At 44.1% G+C, this 20,328-nt stretch overlaps 1 protein-coding gene across 2 annotated transcripts in view; it reads left to right on the top strand.

Annotated features, from left to right (window-relative positions):
• Positions 1-543: 543 nt before the first annotated feature.
• The window catches only part of LOC119512376 (zinc finger protein 252-like), a 73,313-nt gene continuing 53,528 nt past the window's right edge, over positions 544-20,328 (top strand). Inside the window, exons 1-4 of one of the 2 annotated variants that reach the window (XM_037807001.1) lie at positions 544-814; positions 3,637-3,712; positions 4,097-4,223; positions 4,898-5,011. In XM_037807001.1, coding sequence (XP_037662929.1) covers positions 3,677-3,712; positions 4,097-4,223; positions 4,898-5,011 — 277 coding nt within the window. In that variant the 5' untranslated portion in view covers positions 544-814; positions 3,637-3,676. Of the gene's footprint in view, positions 815-1,218; positions 1,246-3,636; positions 3,713-4,096; positions 4,224-4,897; positions 5,012-20,328 lie in introns of those variants that run through there. The other variant, XM_037807000.1, reaches the window with a different exon arrangement.

A 20,328-nucleotide genomic window follows, 5' to 3' on the forward strand; every position in this document is an offset into this window, starting at 1 on the left:
CTGCTGTCCGAGAAAGGTGGACACGGTGGCGAGATGTCCTAGGACAAGAAAGGCGGGGTCCAGAGCCCGAAAAGAGCTGGCGGCCGGGATCTTGAGGCCCCCTTCCCGCTCTCCGCTCTTCCACTCTCCTGCTCTTCCCCTCTCCCCTTCTCCTTCCTCCTCCCCTCCCCGTCCCCCCTCTCCTTCTCGCCCCATCCGCAGGGCAGGTGACGGAAGCCTGCTCCCGGGCCGGCGCCCTCCCTGCTGCGCGCTTGCGTCGGGGCGCTAACGGCGCGCCAAAGGACGCCGGCGCTGGAGCAGAAGAATCCGCTGAGCTGCCTGGAGCGGCTTGACGGAGCCCTGGACGAGACTGGATGATGCACTGTAGGGGCGGGAGCTCCGGAGTTCATTTCCGCCCCGGGCTTGCTACGGTGTTCAGGGACCGGGGGCCGCGCTTGCTCTCCTCCTGCTGTTGAGGTGGCGTGAGTCCCGGGCCCGGGGCGCCTGGATCAGGGACAGGAGAGGCGCAGGGGCGGGCGGGAACTGTGGCCAGCGCCCTCGGTGGCCCGGGAGGACACCCTCTTTGTGCTGTGTGAGGGTTGGGCAGCGGCGAGAGCGGTGCGAGGGCCCCCAAGGCCCTTTCAACCCGGTTTGGAGACTCCGCACTGCGATTCGGGACAGCCGGATCTCACACAGGAGGGGAAGTTTGGCCGTTTTCGGGGGATGAACCGAATTGTGTTTTCCTAAGAAGAGGAAGTTTTGAACGAGCTTCGCAGTGAGGGACCTCGGTTGTAGGAGATTCCATCCCAGCGTTCATTAAGCATTTGTTTTTTCAGTTAAGTGCGGAGTCAATACTTAATAACAGTTAAGATTCAGTGTTTTTCGTTTGCAAGCACTATGCTAAGCCCTTTATACACATTCTGTCATTTAATTTTCAAAATAGGCACTTTAAAGTAGGTGGTGGCGTTATTCTCATTTTCTGGTGTGTGGGGACACTCAAGTCACTTGCCTGAAACCATCAGCAGGTGATGTAGCCCAGATTGGGGCTCAGTTTTATTGGAGCCTGACTAATCATAGTAGTGTTCTGCTGCCTCCTGGAAGAGTCTGGAAGTGAAGGTGGAGTGCATTAGAAAGGAGCACTTGTACAGAAAGGAGATGAGTCAAAGGCAAGCCCAGGCTGGAGGCCTGGAGGCTGCATGTGACCCACTTGTGCCTCTGCTGGAGACTGATGGCCCAGGAGAAAGGAGTTGGATAGAATATGCATCAGTAAGTGTGGGTTCAGCTACCAGCCAGAGAAGACTCATCCAACAGTGGCTTAAGTGATGAAAACAGGGTAGACCGTCTTGTTCCAAGGTTTGTTTTAGGAAGTCTGGGTCTTGAATGTGGCTCTGAGATTCTCTTACCCTCATAGTCACTACAGATAGGGGAGCAAGGAGCTATTCTCCTAAGCCTTATTTTCTTTTCATTATGGAGGTAAAACCTTTCCTAGAAGCTTCTTGGCAAATTACATTGACTGGAACTGAGCCTTGGTTGCCTATAGAGCTAAGAGTGCTGGGCTCAGGGGAATGGGACATTTCTAGCTGAACTAAGGGATTTGTTTGCATGGCTGAGTGAGGAGCCACTGGCTGTGTCTGCAGAGGCCATTCGGGAAGGTTTCCCTGGAAGTGACACCTCATGAGTGTCACCTGTCAGCCCTAAAATAAAACCAGATCCATGCTTTTAAATGTCACCTGCATACTGACAACTCCCAATGTATACTCAGGCAGCCTGACTGCTTCTGAATTTTGGATCCACGTATCCAAATTCTCTTATTCTCTGCTTATAAGCTTAATAGGCAACTTAAATGTAATGTTACAAAACAGCTCTTAATTTTTACCCTTTAGAAATACTCCTGCAGTCTTACCTTTCTGAATAAATGGAAATTCTATCACTTAAGTTGCTCAGACCAAACATCTTTGCATCTTACCTCACATCTAATTCATAAGCAAATCCTACTGATGAATTACCTTCTCATTACCTCTATCACATCCCTCTGGTCTTTAGATGGATTATTGCTAAAGATTTCCAACTTGTTTTCGTGCTTCTACCCTTACCACCCCCATTCATTCTATTCTCAAAACAGCAACCAGAGAAGCCACGTGTGTCAGGTCATATCACTCTGCACAGATATTCCAGATGCTTCCCGTTTCAGAGCCTTTCCATAGCCTGTAAGGCACCGCGCCCTCCTCTCTTCCCCCTCTCCTGCTCTGCTTCAGCCCCTCTGGCCTCCTTGCCCTTCCAGGAACATGCCAGTAGGCTTGCACCTCAGGGCCTTTACACTGGTGCCTTCCCTGGCCTGGAGCATTCTTTCCCTGATATCGACGTGGTGCCTGCCTGCTCCATACAGATCTCTGTTTCAATGTCGCTTTATCAGAGATGCCTTCCCTGGCTGTCCTGTGTTAAAATCCCCTACTTACCAGTTGCCGCCCCTTAGCCTGCTTTATTCTTCTTTTTAACCCTTGCCGTCACCTGACACAGACTTCATGTCTGTCTTTCTCCCCAGTTGCTTGTACATTGCCTTTGAACAGGAACCTGGTCTGCTCATCCTCAGCTGTGTGCTTACTGAGTAGATGGGGCTGAGAAATGCAGCCTGTTGTCTCCTCAGCCAGGGGGCACTGCTGGGACCTGGCTTTCATATTGTGGCCTTGGGATGCTGTCATCGCAGGGGCTGCTGGAGGCCTGTCTGGGGACTGGGTGGGATATGGCCTCAGAGACCACTGGAGTGCTTACTCCATCTGCTGTTTTCAGGCAACCTGAAACTGGGTCTCTGTTGACGCAGACTTTTTTTTTTTTTTTAATTAAATGGAAAAATCATTATTAGAGTAGGAAAATCAAGTTGGAAACAAACAGATGTATTCACTACTACTTAATGTACTTAATGTCTTTCAAACCCCGAATCGGATTCTATAACAGTTTCAACATGGTGATTTAAAGGTGGTCTCAAAATTATTGCAGATTAAAAAATTACAACTTATTCCCCAGCAGGGAGAAGGGTTCCACAACAGTCCTTAAAAACATTAAGAGCAGACCTCTTAGAGAATTCTACTATGACTTTTCTTTTGGTTACTTGTTCCTTCTTTCCTCCCTCCCTCCCTTCCTTCTTTCTTTCAACTAATCTGGTATGGAATATACTGGGCAGAGCAAAGCCCAGTGGGTCCCTCCTTGAATGATGGAGTAAGTCTGCTTTGGTAGTTCTTGCTGGGAGGAAGAAGAGAATATGGGTGGAGCTATAGTGGCCACAGCATTGCTCTGGCCTCAGTTGCTGACCACGGTCACTTCAGCCACCCCTCCTGAATCAAAGCATTAAGGCTTTCAAAGTCAGTGCAAGCAGTGCCCGAGCTGGTGATGAAAGTCTGTTTGCTGGAGCCTTCCAGGGGGCTGCCCAGGGCTGTGGGGATCAGGGCAGCTCCATCTCCCTGACTGTGGGGGGTCAGCAGGACAACCAGCTGGGTCATGGATCCCACCTTGCTCAGACACCCTGAGGACTGATGTGGGGCCATCAGACTGACCTGGCACGAGATCTGATGCAGACTTCTTGAGGTCTGGGCTTGGAAGTCTCAGGGAAGCTGAAGAGAGCAGGTTGGTCAGGCCCCATCACACTCTTCCCTCTTCCTGCAGCTCTGCCTGCCTCCTTGGGACAAGCTCAACAGACCCAGCAATGGCAGTCAAGCAGCTCCTTCCTGTTGGGCCCCAGGTGAGTGGTCCTCACAGAGATCCAACATTGCCTTGGCTTCAGTGTGGCCTTAGTCCTTCGTTGGCTGGATTCTCTTCCATGGCTCCATCTGTGAGGACTGGTCCTAGAGGGGAGATGGCTCCCTGTCTCCACCAGTGTCTTTAGCCCCTGAGTTCAAGTCACTGGAATATGTGCTCCGCACTGTGTTTTCTCAGTCCCTGAACTTGCTCAATTACAAGGTAGAATCAGGGGCAAAAAAGATGAGTGATTGCTCTGGTGGGGAAAAAAAATTCAGTGCAGGTGCTCAGAGGAATTTTGCCTCTTCTGAGCCTAGACCTCCTCCCCTCCTTTCAGGACCCCAACTGGGCCTGACCCTAGGGTTCCAGCAGGATCCTGTCATTTCAGGTCTCGGATTCCTTCGAGGACGTGGCTGTGCTCCTCTCCCAAGAGGAGTGGGGCCATCTGGGCCCTACTCAGCGGGGCCTCTACAGGGATGTGATGCTGGAGACATACAGGAACCTGCTCTCTCTGGGTAAGGCCCCTCTCCAGGACTTAGCTCCCTAAACACCGTTGGTGACTGAGGCTCAGCTGAAGCTGGGTTCAGAGACTTCCCATACCTATTCCCAGATGGATGATTCTGAATGTGGTCTGTGCAGAGAAGAGGACAGGCAGTGCTGGGAACCTCCCTGATTTCTTTATAGGAAGTATGGGGGAGAATATCATTCATTGAGCATATCCATATTCATATTGAATAGATTCGTATCATCTGAGTTCATCTTCATTTGTCTTCCAGGTAGGTGGTAGGGTACCCAGTTTATAGATGAACCTGAGGCTGAAAAATATCATCACATTCTTAAGCTCAAACAGGCAGTCAGTGTTAGATCTTGGATTTGAATCCATTTGGTTTCAGAGCCCCATCTTCCTTGTACTGGAATGTGCTGCTTTCCAGGTCCTCTGTTAGGCATCAGCATCTCTGGCATGAGTCTTCTGCTGTGATGTGCTCAGTCCCCAAACTCTCTGTCCCTTTTCCATAGCCCTGGAAGAGCTGGGTTTTGACCCTTCTGCAGCTGGGCAGAGGCCTGAGTCTGTCTCCCAGGTTTGGAGTCAAGGTGACAGGGAGATCATGACTGGTACAGAGGTGCTGCCCACAGGGACTGTCCTGCCCTGGGAAGAGTCCTCATCTCTTGCTTCCTCTCTCTGGAGCAGGTCTGCAAGGTTCCAAACCTGACATCATTTCTAGGCTGGAGCATGGGGAAGAGCCGTGGACCCTGTGCTCACCCAGAACTGAGGGGAACAGGATCTGGAAGCACAGGAGTGAAGGTAAGTCTACAGAAAGCCTCCTCCCTTCTCTCTTTCCCCTACTGACAGGTGCTGTCAGGTTTGCCAGGCAGACCCTTTCCCTGCAAGCTCTGGACCAAATCTCTTGTCACCTTCCTTCTTATCTGTCTTCTGTCTATCCTATCCTTTCCTCTTTTTTTTTTCTTTCTTTCTTTTTTGCTATTAATAGCCTCTATCCTATGTCATAAATGGGTAGATGTTTCCGTTACCCTAGAAAACCCTCTTTCAATCCCTGAAAAAACTCAGTTGCCTTTCCCAGAAGCTGGCTCTGTGCTGGCAGTTTTCCAGTCCCCTTACTCCCATGTTACCTACTCTTCAGGGCTTGCTGGCCAGCTCTTCTGCCTTCACTGCTTGGAGACACCACTTGGAAAGACCACCTCCTGCTGAGTCTCTCATTCCTTCCATTATCCACTATCAAGCACCCACAACATCCCAGGTTAATTCTGGGCCTTTGGGAAACAGCCAAGTTAGACAGGGTTTCTTCCTGCTTCCACAAACTACTATTCAGTGTAGGGAAAGATCTGAGCATGTAAACAGCAGAGTTTACAGCTAAGCAGAGCATAGTCCCAGTGCTCTGTTCTGCCACAGCAACTAACCTTTATTGGGCATTTGTGCTCAGTATGTGCCTGGTGCTGTGCTGGCATGATGAATTTATACCGTCCTTCAAAAACCTCATAGTTGGTGCTCTGGAAACTGAGGTACAGGGAGGTTAAATCTCTTGTCTAAGGGCATATGGCTGACCAGGGACAGAGCTAGGGTTGGATCCTTGGCACAATGGCTCTAGAGAATATCCTCTTTTAATATTTTTTCTTTCATTTTTTAAAAAACAGCTTTATTGAGGTATAATTGGCATACATTAAGATGTACATAGTTAAATATGTGATTTGATACATTTTGGCATACGTATACATATGTGAAACTATCACTACCCTCAAGATAGTGAGCATATCTATCACCCCTAAAACTTTTCTCATGCTTTTGGTAATCCCTCCCTCCTGCCCCTTCCTGCCCCCATCCGCAGGCAACTGCTGATTTGCTTTCTGTCACTATAGATTGCAGTTTTTAGAATTTCTACAGTTTTATGTAATGGTGTCATATATTATGTCCTCTTTTTCTGTTTGGTTTCTTTTATGTGACATAATTATTTTGAGATTCATTCATATTGAATATTAATTTGTATCTTTTTATTTGAGTATTCCATTTGTCCATTCTGTTTATGTACGTTTGGGTTATTTTCAGTTCTGTAATACAAATAAAGCTGCTATAACCATTCATGTATAAGTCTGTGTGGCTATACATTTCCTTTTCTCTTGGGCAAATACCTAGGAGTAGAATGACTGGATCATATGACAGGTGTATGTTTAGCTTTTAAAGAAACTGCCAAACTGTTTCTCAAAATTTTTACATTCCCACCAGCAGTGCAGGAGAGTTCCAGCTGCTCTGCATCCTTGCCAACAATTGGTATGGTCAGTCTTTTTAATTTTAGCTGTTCTCATAGGTGTGCAGTGGTTATCTCATTGTGGTTTTAAATTGCATTCCCCTAATGGCAGAAGATGTTGAGTGTTTTTTCTTGTGCTTACTTGCCATCTGTATAACTTCACTGGTGAAGTGTTGCTCCAAATCTTTGCCCATTTTTTTCCCTTACTGTTGAGTTTTAAGAGTTCTTTATATATTTTGATTCACGTCCTTTATCAGATACGTGTTCACGTAGATTTCCTCCCATCCTATGGTTTGTCTTTTCACTCTCTTAATGTCATTGAAGAGCAGAAGTTTTAATTATTGATGAAGTCCAGTTTATCAATTTGTTCTCTTTTGGATTGTGCTTTTGGTATCCTATCTGAGAGTTCTTTGCATACTATGTGAAGCCAGGGTAACAGAATTTCTTCTTCTAGAAGTTTTATAATCATAAATGTTACTTTTAGATCTCTGATCTGTATTTAGTTTTTGTACCTGATGTAAAGTATGGATACAAGTTTATTATTATTATTTATTTTTTGCTTGTAGATATCCAGTTTTTCCAGCACTGGTTATTGAAAAGACTATCCTTTCTTCACTGTTTTGCCTATGCACCTTCATAAAAAAATCAGTTGTCCATATATGTGTAGGTTGTTTCTGTACTCTGTTTTCTTCTGTAGGTCTGTTTGTCCATCTTTACTCTAATACCATGCCCTTTTAATTTATGTAATTTTATAATAAGTCTTGAAATGAGGTAGTGCTAGCTCTCCAATTTTTGTTCTTCATTTTCAGAGTTGTTTTGGCTCTTCTAGGTCCTTTGCATTTCCAATAAGCTTGTTGATTTCTACAAAACAGCCTACTAGGATTTTGATTGAGATTGCATTGAATCAGTAGATCAATTTGGGGAGAATTGACATGCGTTGAGTTTTTTGACCCAAGAACATAGCTTCTCTCTCCAATTATTTAGGTTTTATTTAATTTTTCTCAGTAATATTTTGTAGTTTTCCAAGTACAGGTCTTTTACATATTTTGTAAGATTTATCCCCAAGTATGTCGTATTTTTTGATAATATTGTAAATGATATTTTTTATTTCAGTTTCCAATTGTTTATTGCTTGTATATAGAAAGACAATTGCTTTATCCATATTGTTAAATCCTGCACTATCGCAGTGCCCAGTTGCCTAATGTCTGTGCTGTACACAGACTCTTGCACAGCATGGGCACAATGGGAGTGCAGAGGAGTAGGTCCATGCTGGCAAGGTGCAGGTCAGCAAAAATGCTGTAAAATGAAATGGCTAGTAATAACATGGACTCTGTATGTCTCTCATCTGTTTTTTCCCTGATTCAACTGAAGCAATCAAACTTCTGGGGTCCTTCTTACCTTTCCTGCATGCCATGAATCACCTTCCATGGATTACATAATTTGTTACATATTGTCCTCTTGGTGACTTTCTATCCTGTCATTCTTTCTTATCTTGACTAAGAAATTGTTTATCTCCCAGGTAACTTCTAATGGCCTGTGGTGCAACTTCCCATTACCGTATATTGAGGGCTCAGGGTCTGTGCTAGGGTTCTAGGTCCTTTTTATGAGTTATTTCTAGTCCTCAAATAATCTGCAAGGACGAAACTTCATGGAATTATTTTCCATATATCACAGGTGAGGAAATAGGATCAGGGAGATTAAGTCAGTAACAGATAGCTGGGGAGCAGCTAAGTTATGAGTCAGGACTGTTTTGCTTTAATGTCTATTCTTTCTTGGATACAACCTGAGAACAGTGTGCTTTGTCCTTCCACCCAGTTGCAGGGATATTCACATTCCTGCAGCTGAGCATTTTGACATGCTTCTCCTCCTTCTGATGGCCCCATGGTATCCTGTGGTTTTGCCTCCATTGCCTGAAGAGGAGACCTGGGATGGAGCAGGTATTTGGCTTCATGCTAGGCAGGAAGAGGATCCTGAGAAAGAGATAGAGACAAGAGTTTTAGAAGCAGAAGGTAAGTGGAGTTTGTAGGGATGATGAAGCCCCTGCAGGAGGGTTTATCAAGAATGGGGCTGGTCAGTTGGACTTGCAATGTATTTGAGTACTTACCATGTGTCAAGCACTTGGCTAGGCTCTGGCTTATGAGGAATAAGAAAGGTGCTGTCCTCACGTCTCTTAGAGCCAGTAGTGTGCTGGGGAAGAGAGACCTGAACAGAGACAAAAGAGTGTTAAACCAGAAGTAGGCATGGCCAAGTAAGGCAAAGCCTCACAGGCTGCATTATATTTCATTCTTATCCCAAGGGGAGTAGAAAGTCATGGAATATATTCTTAATAAAGCTAATTTTTATGCAGTAAACACGTATTATTTTAATAAAACAACAAAACCGAGCAATGTAGAGAAGTATAAAGATGAGAATAATATATCACCCCAAATCTTGCCACCTAGAAATGTCCATTGGGTGATAGTATTTCATAGATCCCATTGGCTCAATCAGATAGAAGTTTGTTTCGTGTACCAGAGTTCCAGTGTGGTGAGTTCTGTGCTCAAGGTGGTCACTCAGGGGCTGGCTTCCATCCAGCTTGTTTCCCTGCCATGCCCTGGAACAGAATGGTTTGATTGCTTATCTCCATAGTTAATGCTGGGTCAAAGGACATCTGTGATTAGGCTTGTGGGAAAGGGCAAGAAAGTGAGGGAGGAAAATCTACTTCCTTATTGGCTCTGGCCTTAAAGGAGCCCACCTTGCTTCCACTCATGTCTGCTGGTGAGAATTTTCAGTTATGTGGCCACACCTAAAGGAAAGTGGAGATGGGGATAGAGTGTGATGCAGCTGGCTAGCTACAAGCCAGATTACAGTTCTCTTCCTTTGGGAAAAGGATGGTGAGTTTTGTTGGTTAGCTAGGTCTCTGAAATAGTGAATGCCATTTTAGGTAGCTGAAGATGCACATAAATAAAAGAATAGAGACTATAAAGGCAAAACATTTTTATAAAAATGGGATTCTGTTATATAATTCTGAAAATGTACTTGGAAGTCTTAATTTTTGAATTCAAAAGAAAATTGAGGCTGAAGTAAAACTGAAGGAATTGCTAAGCTTCAGTTAAGTATTGGTTCACTGGGAGATTAGTTTAGAAAGATCCCTCTAAGCATAAGGGAAAAAGATATGGGAATTATAAAACATTAAGAGGGCAGAATCATTAACTGTTTTAAAATTATTTTTAAACAGTTTTGTTCGTGCACATACAGTCCATCCAAAGTGTACGATCAAAGGATCTTGGTATAATCACAGAGTTGTGCAGAATCATTAATTTAAAAATAATCAATATTTCAACAGTAGACAGTTTTGATTGAGTGTGAAGAAAGATAAAATTAATATTTACTTATATTTACCTGTATTTTCTCATAATGAGTTTTCCTTTTTTGTTACTCTTTTAACCCTGTCAAGGTTTATAGCATTTACATGCTATTTTATGGCCATAATTCCCACAGTTATCTTCATTCTTTGTGCAAATAGGTACATGTTTACACTAGTCCTTTTACCTAGAGTGTCTCCATTTTTGAATTCTTTATATTGGGTTCATTAGTGGTTGGTTGACTTTTCATCAACAGGGGATTTTTTTTTTCCAGAAGGACCTATAGGTAGATGTTACAGTCCTTAAATTCTATAGGGGTGGTTTCATTACATTTATTCCTGTGCTGTCTGGTTTTATCATCTCCCTAAGTTCTCTAGGATGGTTAATACTGTCTCCCTTGTCCCCCAGATCCATTATTTGACTCCAGTTCTAGTCATCTTTTTAGCTGTTGGATTGGCTGCTCTCCAGGGTCTTCAGTTTTTACTCTTTTTGGTTGGAGTCACAATCCTTTAGATTCTATGGCATTTTAGGAAATGGTGTTGTTCAGAATAGTTCCCACCTCTGCCACCTATACTGTAGTATATGTCTTATTCTGATCTATTCTTAGTACGTGGGCAGTCTTAGTGCATTGATGAAAATTGCAAGTACCCTCAGAGAACTTAGGTAAGCCTTTGGCAAACAAGACTCATAAAGTAATTTTGGTTTAGTAAAAGCATCTATATTTACTCAGATCTATTCATGCTAAGTATAACATAAGTGTAGATTTATAGACTACTTGGGTGTATCCTTTCTAAACTTACACAGTTTACTGATCAAAAAGCTTAAGGTTATGAAAAATGTTGGTTTATGTTTAAGAAAATGTATTCATTCTGGCAGTTTTATTTCAAAGATAATTATGGTTTGTGGTATGTCAACTTGAAGATAATGTCTAAGACCCTTAGATAACTTAAAACCTTGGGCTGGTAAGACATTGAGTGAATTAATGTGTATTTATTAGCTAACCAGATCATTTCTAAGGAAGATATATTGAATATACTGCAGTTTATATGCTTTTACTTTTTACTTTTAAAATGAGTTATGTTCATTCTTGTCACACTGAGAATTTAGTTTAAAATGAGACTGTTCATGAGCTCTACTGGACAGTAAGGATGCTGGTATGTAACATTCATGGATGTCCATCCCTGTTTTCTCTGAAATAAAATTACTTTGGATACAAAAAACAAAACTGAGCCGTAGGATTGCCATAGGTGTGCCCGTTGAGCCTCAGTGGCTAGGATGGAGGGCCGTTGTCCCGTGGCTGTTTCAGCCTGCGCTTGTATTAAAATAGTCAAAAGGCCCTGTTGGGTCAGGATACAGGCCCTTTCCCCACTGGGTTCTAGCATTATCCAGCATTATTTGTTGAGTCTGCCTGACCCACTTCCTTACAGCACTATTATATTTCCAGGCTGATCCATCCCTTGCCTTCCTCCTGAAAGAGAATTCCCTCTAATCTGCTTATTCTACTGAATAAATCTTCTCCCTCGTAATGCCCTTCCTTATTGAAAGCAAATTCAACATGTCCCACAATGGCTAGACCAGTACTTGTCTCCTCTCACCCCTTTCTTTCTTGTGGGCCAGTGTTTGATCCATCATGAGTGTCGTTCCCATTGTGTACTAATGGCCTGAGTGCAGTTAATATACATGTTTTGTATCCAAAAATGTTCAGTTCCCCATACTAGGATTGGATGAGTGTAATTTAGATGTGGATGTAATTTAGTTTAGTTTGCTGTAAGGCCTTTCATTGCCTTCTGCATCTCCAGGTGAGGCTGTTCCTCAGAGGAATTCTGACTTGCCATGTGATACCTACTCCTTTATTCTCATTAGAAACCCATTGTATTTCTATTCTGTTTAATAAGTTACCATCCACAAAACCAAGTGTGACATGTATTTGTGCATGGCACACTGGGATGTTGCTTCTGTGATTGTCCATTATAATCAGGGACCTTTCTATGTATTTGATCATCAAGATTTATAGTAACAAAGTGGTCAGTCTGCCAGGAGTTTTACTCTACATGGTCTGATAGTCCAGCAGAGAGTAGTTCCTGGAAATTCCTTCCCAAAAGATATCTTTTGTAGTAGAAATAACCAGAGAAATAAAAGCCCCAGTATACTGACTGCTGGCATGTTACTAGGGTTCCACTCAGTCACTAACAGTTGATCCAGTTCACAATAAGATTGTATAACTAAAATGTCTCCCAGAGCAATGGCACTCAGATTTCTAGACTTTGTTCAACCTTTTTAGGGTTCAGAAGCAGGGGTTGGGTCTTGGCAAGCATGGCTTCACTCTTTCAGGCATCTGGTTTAATTGTGCTGAGGGATATATCATTCTCTTGTTCAAGGCACCAATGTGATATTGAATTTCCCTTACTGCATAATCATTTATTCATTCCTTTACCTCGGCTACTATTCCTTCTTCTCTCCCTTTGTCACTGATTTTTACCCAAACTTTTCCACCTTTGGAGAGGGCATTTGGTTTGGCCACTGTGATGGTCCAGATTACCAGTAGCTATACCAGTCAAGCAAGTACCTCCCCATTCAGGATAGGGTTACTTAGGTACAGAACTAGTGGGCTATTTGGCAGTAGGCCATACAGCTGAATTCACTGTACCTAATTTTGCCAGATGTGGTGAAGGTACAATCCACCCCATCAAGCCCTTAGAAATTCTCACATAAAGATATGAAAGTATAGTTAAAAGTTTTTTGCTTAGGAATTGTTGTTTCTGGCACCCTCACTTTGCAGCCCTGGCCCTGGGACTAAGGTGTGGGTTGTGGGGGAGTGGGGAGTTGACATGATGTGGGGGAAAATTGTATAATCATAACAGCATCCCCATTCCTTCTTCCCAGGTGTTCTAGTTTCCTAATGCTGCTGGAATGCAAAACACCAGAGAAGGATTGGCTTTTATAAAAGGGGGTTTATTTGGTGTTCTAGTTTGCTAATGCTGCAGAATGCAAAACACCAGAGATGGATAGGCTTTTATAAAACAGGGGTTTATTTCGCTACACAGTTACAGTCTTAAGGCCACAAAGCGTCCAAGGTAACACGTCAGCAATCGTGTACCTTCACCGGAGGATGGCCAATGGTGTCCGGAAAACCTCTGTTAGCTGGGAAGGCATCTGGCATCTGCTCCAAAGCTCCGGCCTCAAAACGGCTTTCTCCCAGGATGCTCCTCTCTAGCAAGCTTCCTCCTCTTCAAAACATCACTCCCAGCTGCACTCTCTTAGTTCCCTCTCTCTGAGCCAGCTCATTTATATGGCTCCACTGATCAAGGCCCACCCTGAATGGGCAGGGCCATGCCTCCATGGGAACATCTCATCAAAATCATTACCCACAGCTGGGTGGGGCACATTCCAAGCAAATCTAACCAGCACCAAAACGTCTTTCTCCCAAAACCACAAAGATAATGGCATTTGGGGGACACAATACATTCAAACCGGCACATTTGGTTACACAGTTACAGTCTTAAGGCCATAAAGCATCCAAAGTAACACATCAGCAATTGGGTACCTTCTCTGGAGGATGGCCATTGGTGTCCGGAAAACCTCTGTTAGCTGGGAAGGCACGTGGGTGGTGTCTGCTCCAAAGTTCTGGTTTTGAAATGGCTTTCTCCCAGGATGTTCCTCTCTAGGCTGCAGTGCCTCAAAAGTGTCACTCTTAGTTGCACTTGGGATATTGGTCCTCTCTCAGCTTCTCTGGAGCAAAAGTCTGCTTTCAATGGCTGGTTTCAAACTGTCTCTCATCTGCAGCTCCTGTGCTTTCTTCAAAGTGTCCCTCTTGGCTGTAGCTCCTCTTTAAAACGTTACAGCTGCAGCTGCACTGAGTTCCCTCTGCCTGCCAGCTCATTTATATGGCTCCACTGATCAAGGCCCACCCTGAATGGGTGGGGCCATGCCTCCATGGAAATATCTCATCAGAGCTATCACCTACAGTTGGGTGGGGCACATTTCCATGCAAATCTAATCAGCAACAAAATGTCTGCCCCAGAAGACTGCATCAAAGATAATGGCATTTGGGGGGACATAATACATTCAAACTGGCACATTCCACCCCCTGGACCCCAAAATGACATTATCTTTCCATATACAAAATACATTCATCCTGCAATATCACAGAAACTTAAATCATTTCAGTAACGATAGGTAAGTACAAAATTCCTTCAAAATCAATTATAGGCATGGTCAGTCCTAAGGCATAATTCTCCTTTAGCTGTGGATCTGTGAACTTAGAACAAGTTATGTGCTTCCAATATACAAAGGAGGGACATTCATAGGATAAATATTCCCATTGCCATAAGGAGAACGAGTAAGGAAAACAGAGTTAACAGGACCAAAACAGTTCCTAAAACCTGTAGGACAAACTCCATTAGATTTCAAAGTCTGAGAGTCACTTACAGAATGATGTTGCATCCTTGGGGCTTGAGAGAGCAGGAGTCTCACCCTTCCTAAGGGCCTTTATGGCAGCCCTTTCCTCTCCAAATGCTTGGGTGAATGCTCCAACATATCCACACATTGGGGAGACCACCTTCTCGGCTCCACCCTCCTCAAATATCAGGGCAGCACCTGGATTCCCTTCCATCTTTGGGGCACATGCTCAACCCCTACAGAATGGTGTGGTGGCAGCCAGGCTCTCCCCAATTCCCTGGGAATGTGCTCCACCCTCTTTGGGGCTTGGGGTGGCAGAACATTTCCTGAGCATTGAGGCAGAAGGCCTGCCCTTGACCTCCAGGGCAAACTCACCCTTTCCATGCGTGTGGGCTGCTCCACTCTCCCAGCCCAAGACCTCTTGACTCCAGACCTCAACCTCCATGGCTCTGTTTTTGAAGAAATTTTTCCTTCAATTTGTTCCTTATCTGTCTCCTCCAGTCCAATCCAGCAATGGCTCTGTCTATAAAGATCTCGCAGAAATTCTGTTGGCTTTGCATGAAGCACAGGGGTCAAAGCCATCAGACAATAGGACTTTCCACAAATCCTTTCTGCTTAACTCCTTTTCCAATCTTGGCTTGTACTGAAATGGTGGCTGGGTTCCATGTTTGGTTACATCCTCACGTTGGGCTGTAGCTTCTGGGATTCCACCCCCTGGAAGCTCATAATTTTCCAAGCCATCAGCTTCTGGTTTCTTTGATCCCAAGAGTTCAGTTATAAGTTTATGTCTCTCTGCTCTCATTTTACTATAAGCTGCAAGGAGAAGTCAGGGTACATCCTCCACATGTATTCTAGAGATATCAGCTAAGTATTCCAGGTTATTGCTTTCAAATTCTTCCCTCCATCTGACACCAGGACTCAATTTGCCAAGTTCTCTGCCACTTTAAAACAAGGATCACCTTTCTTCCACTTTGCAACAACACATTCATCATTTCTATTCAAGGCCTTGTCAGAAGTATTTTTAGAGTCCATATTTCCACAAACAGTCTCTTCAAAGCAGTTTAGGCCTTTTCTATCAAGCTCCCCACAGTTCTTCCAGAGTCTTCCCCTTATCCATTTAAAAAGCCATTCCAACATGTTTGGTATTTGCAAACTCAGCGGCAAAAGCACCCCACTTCTATGGCACCAAAATCTATTCTAGTTTGCTAATGCTGCCGGAATGCAAAACACCAGAGATGGATTGGCTTTTATAAAAGGGGGTTTATTGGTTACACAGTTACAGTCTTAAGGCCATAAAGTGTCCAAGGTAACAAATCAGCAATCAAGTACCTTCACTGGAGGATGGCCAATGGTGTCTGGAAAACCTCTGTTAGCTAAGAAGGCATGTAGCTGGCGTCTGCTCCAAAGTTCTGGTTTCAAAATGGCTTTCTCCCAGGATGTTCCTCTCTAGGCTGCAGTTCCTCAAAAGTGTCACTCTTAGTTGCACTTGGGATATTTGTCCTCTCTTAGCTTCTCTGGAGCAAGTCTGCTTTCAATGGCTGGTTTCAAACTGTCTCTCATCTGCACCTCCTGTGCTTTCTTCAGTGTCCCTCTTGGCTGTAGCTCCTCTTCAAAACGTTACAGCTGCAGCTGCACTGAGTTCCCTCTGCCTGTCAGCTCATTTATATGGCTCCACTGATCAAGGCCCACCCTGAATGGGTGCAGCCATGCCTCCATGGAAATATCTCATCAGAGTTATCACCTAAGTTGGGTGGGGTGCATTTCCATGCAAATCTAATCAGCACCAAAACGTCTGCCCCAGAAGACTGCATCAAAGATAATGGCATTTGGGGGGACATAATACATTCAAACTGGCACACCAAGATTCTCCCAGAAAAGTTGAGGAACCTTGTGGGGACTCTTCCTTGGTCCCTCTCATATTGAGGGTGAACACACACTTTTTGAAGGCATATAAGCCATGTATTCATGCCTTTATAGCCCCTCTTGTTACACAAGTGTTTCAATTGCTCATCCAATTATCTGTCAAACCACACTACTCTGAGAATGATTTGCAACATGTGAGTCCATTTGATGTAATATCTCTTTTCCCAGTATTGGACAGTATGCTTAATAAAGTGTGTTCCTTTGTCTGAAGAAATGTAACTCAGTGATTCAGACTAGTAGTTTCTCTATTCCAGACCTTTTATAGTATGGGTGTTTTCATTTACCATCAGGTGTGCAAAACCCAGTCCAAAGTAAGTGTCTTCCTGTCAGGAAACATTGATAGCCTCCTAGGGCTGCTGGCAGTGGTCTGATGTAGTCTACTTGCTAGCTATATGTGTGTGTTGATTGGGGAGGGAACCTGTGTTGGTTTGTATATATTATGTCCACCAGAAAAAGCCATATTTTTTAATGCAGTCTTGTGGGGGCAGATGTGTTAGTGTTGATTAGGTTGGAATCTTTTGATTGAGTGTTTCCATGGAGATGTGACTCAATCAACTGTGGGTGAACCATTTGGTTAAATTATTACCATGAAGATATGGATTCTGCCCATTCAGGGTGGGTCCTGATTTAATCACTAGTGTCCTATAAAAGCACTCACAAGCAGAAGGAGCTGAAAGCAGCTGAGAGAAACTTTTGGATAGACTGAGATGCTTGCTGATGCTGACACTTGAAGACACATGGAGATGCAGACAGAAAGATGTTTGGAGATGTTAAGGCAAGAGATGAAGCCCAGAGTTTGCCCCGGGATATGCTAAAACAGGACCCCCAGGCACTAAGAAACATCCTCGGAGAAAGAACCAAGAACACACATGAGTTGAGTCCTGGTGTTGGATGGAAGGCAGAATTTGAAAGCAATGAGTTAGGATACTTAGCTGAGGTGATGGTGATTTTGAAACTAAAAGTTGAAAATGCAACCTGGTTTCTCCTTGCAGCTTATAATAAAATGTAAGCAGAGAGAAATAAGCCAAGAACTGAACTCTTGGGCACAAAGAAACCAGAAATTGATGGTTTAAAGAACTCTGGGCTTCCAGGAAGTGAGACCCCAGAAGCTACAGCCCCATGTGAGGATTTAACCAAACATGTACCCCAACTCCCGTTTCAGTACAAGCCAGGAGTGGAGATGGAATTATCCAGAAAGGATTTGTGGAAAGTCCTATTGGCTGATGATTTTGACCCCTGTAAACTGCATGCCAAGCCTACAAAATTTTTACAAGATGTGTATAGAAGGAGCCACTACTGGTCTGGACTGGAGGGGACAGAGAAGGAACAAATTGAAGGAAAAATTTCTTCAAAGACAGAACCATGGAAGTTGAGTTCTGGAGTCAGGAAATCTTAGGCAAGGAGAGCAGAGCAACCCCTGCATGTGGAAAGGGTTAGTTTGCTCTGGAGGCAGAGAGCGGGCCTTCCACCTCAATGCTCAGGAAGAGTGCTGCTACCCCAGGCCTCAGGGTGGAGCACATTCCCCAGGGATTGGGGAGATCCTGGCCACCACCCCACTATTCAGAGATGGGAGAGCCTCTGCTTCAGAGAGGCAGAGTCTGCATGGCACCCTGATTCTTGATAAGGGTGCGGCTGGGAAGGTGGTTTCCCCAATGTGTGGATATGTTGGAGCACTCATCACAGCATTTGGAGAAAAAAGGGCTGCCACAAAGGTTTTCTCCTCTCATTTCAGCTGGGGATGCAGTCAGAAGGGCATTAGCTGAGATGAAGCTCAGAGTTTGCTCCAGGATATGCTAAAACAGGACCCCCAGGCACTTAGAAATGCTGTGGGAGAAAGAACCAAGAACACACAGGAGCTGAGAGAAGCTGGAACAAAACCTGGGATCAACAAAGGCCAGCCATGGGCCTTCCCAGCTAACAGAGGTTTTCTAGACTCCATTGGCCCAGTGAAGGTATCCTCTTGTTGGTGCCTCAGTTTGGACATTTAATAAATCCTCTTTATAAAAGCCAATCATTTCTGGTATTTTGCAAAACAGTAGCATTAGCAAACTGGAAAAGGACCTTTCCCTTAGGGGATCTGCCCTATAGCCATCTGCTTTCTCTGTCTTGCTGGCAGACAGTACAGTTCTTGTTGGTATTTTGTGCCTCCTAGGGTGATAGAGGAATTGCTGATGATCAGCCCATCTGTATGGATGCAGCTCCCCCATGTTCCCTCATTTCATAGACCCAGGTGGCCACCTCAAGTGAATGCACCAAGATACTGCCTTGCTGATTCTAGTCATCTTCTAGTCCTGGAAGGGGATTCTTCTGATGGGCATCAACATATGCTACTTTGATGCATCCCTTACACTTCATAGTGACTGCCATAGGGCCATGTGCCTACAAGCATGCCATTAATAGTCAAGATTTCCACTGCACATTTGCCTGACCATAAGGCCAGGCCATAGACTTTCAAGCTCTTGTTCAATTTTTCCATCACCTTAAGGAAAACAGTATCCAGTTTAGCTCAGTGAGCTGAATTGTTCTTACTTGTTTCAATCAGAGTTTTTCTATCATCGTGCAGCAGCCTTTCAAACAGGATGCTGTCTGTCCATCTTGGAACTACCATCTGTAATCCAAGCAGCTCTTTTTCCATCCATAGAGAGCTGTCCAGTGGCATTGCCCATGTGGCAATAGGATCCTTTCACTCCTCAGGTAGTTCCAAAGTTGGTCGTAGAGGAAAAGAGGCCCCCTAGTCTTGAATACAATGAGTATTTCCTTGCCTTCCTCCAGAAGCATGTTCTCACATAAACCATTTCCATTTTATTATGGGCCTCTCTTAGGCACTGCCTTTCTTATTAGAGTGTTTCTCTGATATTGCCCAAGACATTAAAGTTATTTCAGGTTTCAGGATTATTTTAGGTCCTTTACAGGGTCATTTCAGTCAGTACCCAATAGCAGGCCAATAATGTCTCTTGAACAGTGTGCACTGTAACACTCCTGGAAATTTTCTGGTCCAAAATCCCAGCAGTCATTGCTGGGTGGCATCCATGAGTTTTTTTTTTTTTTTTTTTTTTTTTTTTTAAATTGAGATTGTTCACAAACCATACAATTACCCAAAGATCCAAAGTTTACAATCAATTGCCCATGGTACCATCATACAGCTGTGCATCCATCACCACAATTATTTTTTCTTCAACTTTTAGAACATTTTCATTACTCCAGAAAAGAAAGACAAAAAAAGGAAACTCAAATCCTCCCATACCCCTAAACACCCTCCCTCCATTATTGATTCATAGTTTTGGTATAGTATGTTTGTTACCATTGATGAAAGAATGTTAAAATACTAACTGTAGGGGCAAGATGATGGCGTGGTGAGGTGTAGGTTGTAGTTACTCCTACGTAACTCCTACTACCAACTCCTATACCAACTCCTATGGGGAGTTGGTGAAAAGCCAGGAATTATGTGGACTGGACACCGCAGAGGAATTTGAGATTGAACAAACTCCACACAACACTCATGAACACATGGAACAGCTGAGATCAGCAAAATCTGTAAGTTCTCATGGCCAGGGGACCCACACCCCTCCCTGCCAGGCACAATCCTGTGGGAGGAGGGGCCATTGGTGCTGGGAACCAGGAGGGAGAAGGAAAGCTACAAGCATAGATTAACTGAGAGCAGACACTGGAAAATCTGGGAGCAGTCAGCCCAGTGGAGAGGAGATAGGGCTAGCAAACAGCAAAAAAATAGAAAACAAAATAAAAACAGAGACTTTGAGTCAGGTGAGCATAATATGGAGATGGGCAGGGCTCAAACAGAATCAGGCATGTATGCAAATCCAGGGAGGGAGAGCCCTTGTTTGGAAAGCCAGCTTCTCTGCTTCTTTGATTTTTCCTTAATCACCATCCTCAACACCTGGTCTTTTAGCATTTCAATAGCCCATAGATCTGCAAGGACTGTAAATAGTCCATACAGGGCCCTTCCTTTTTTTATTTTTTTTCTCTTTTTCTAAAACAATTATTCTAAGAAGTCCCCTAAAGAAAGCCTCAAAGACTTGCAATTTGGCTCCAGGCAAGAGCAGAGCTAAGATAGCTGAGAGACAAAGCAATAAGTCTAGTGGTTGAGAAAATTCGCTAAACACCATAACTTCCCAGCCCTTTTGGGAACTTAGATCCCAGGGATTAGAATTCAGAAACTAGCTTCAGTCAGCCATGCA

Source organism: Choloepus didactylus, chromosome 17 (assembly GCF_015220235.1).
Source record: "Choloepus didactylus isolate mChoDid1 chromosome 17, mChoDid1.pri, whole genome shotgun sequence".
Lineage (NCBI taxonomy): Eukaryota > Metazoa > Chordata > Mammalia > Pilosa > Megalonychidae > Choloepus > Choloepus didactylus.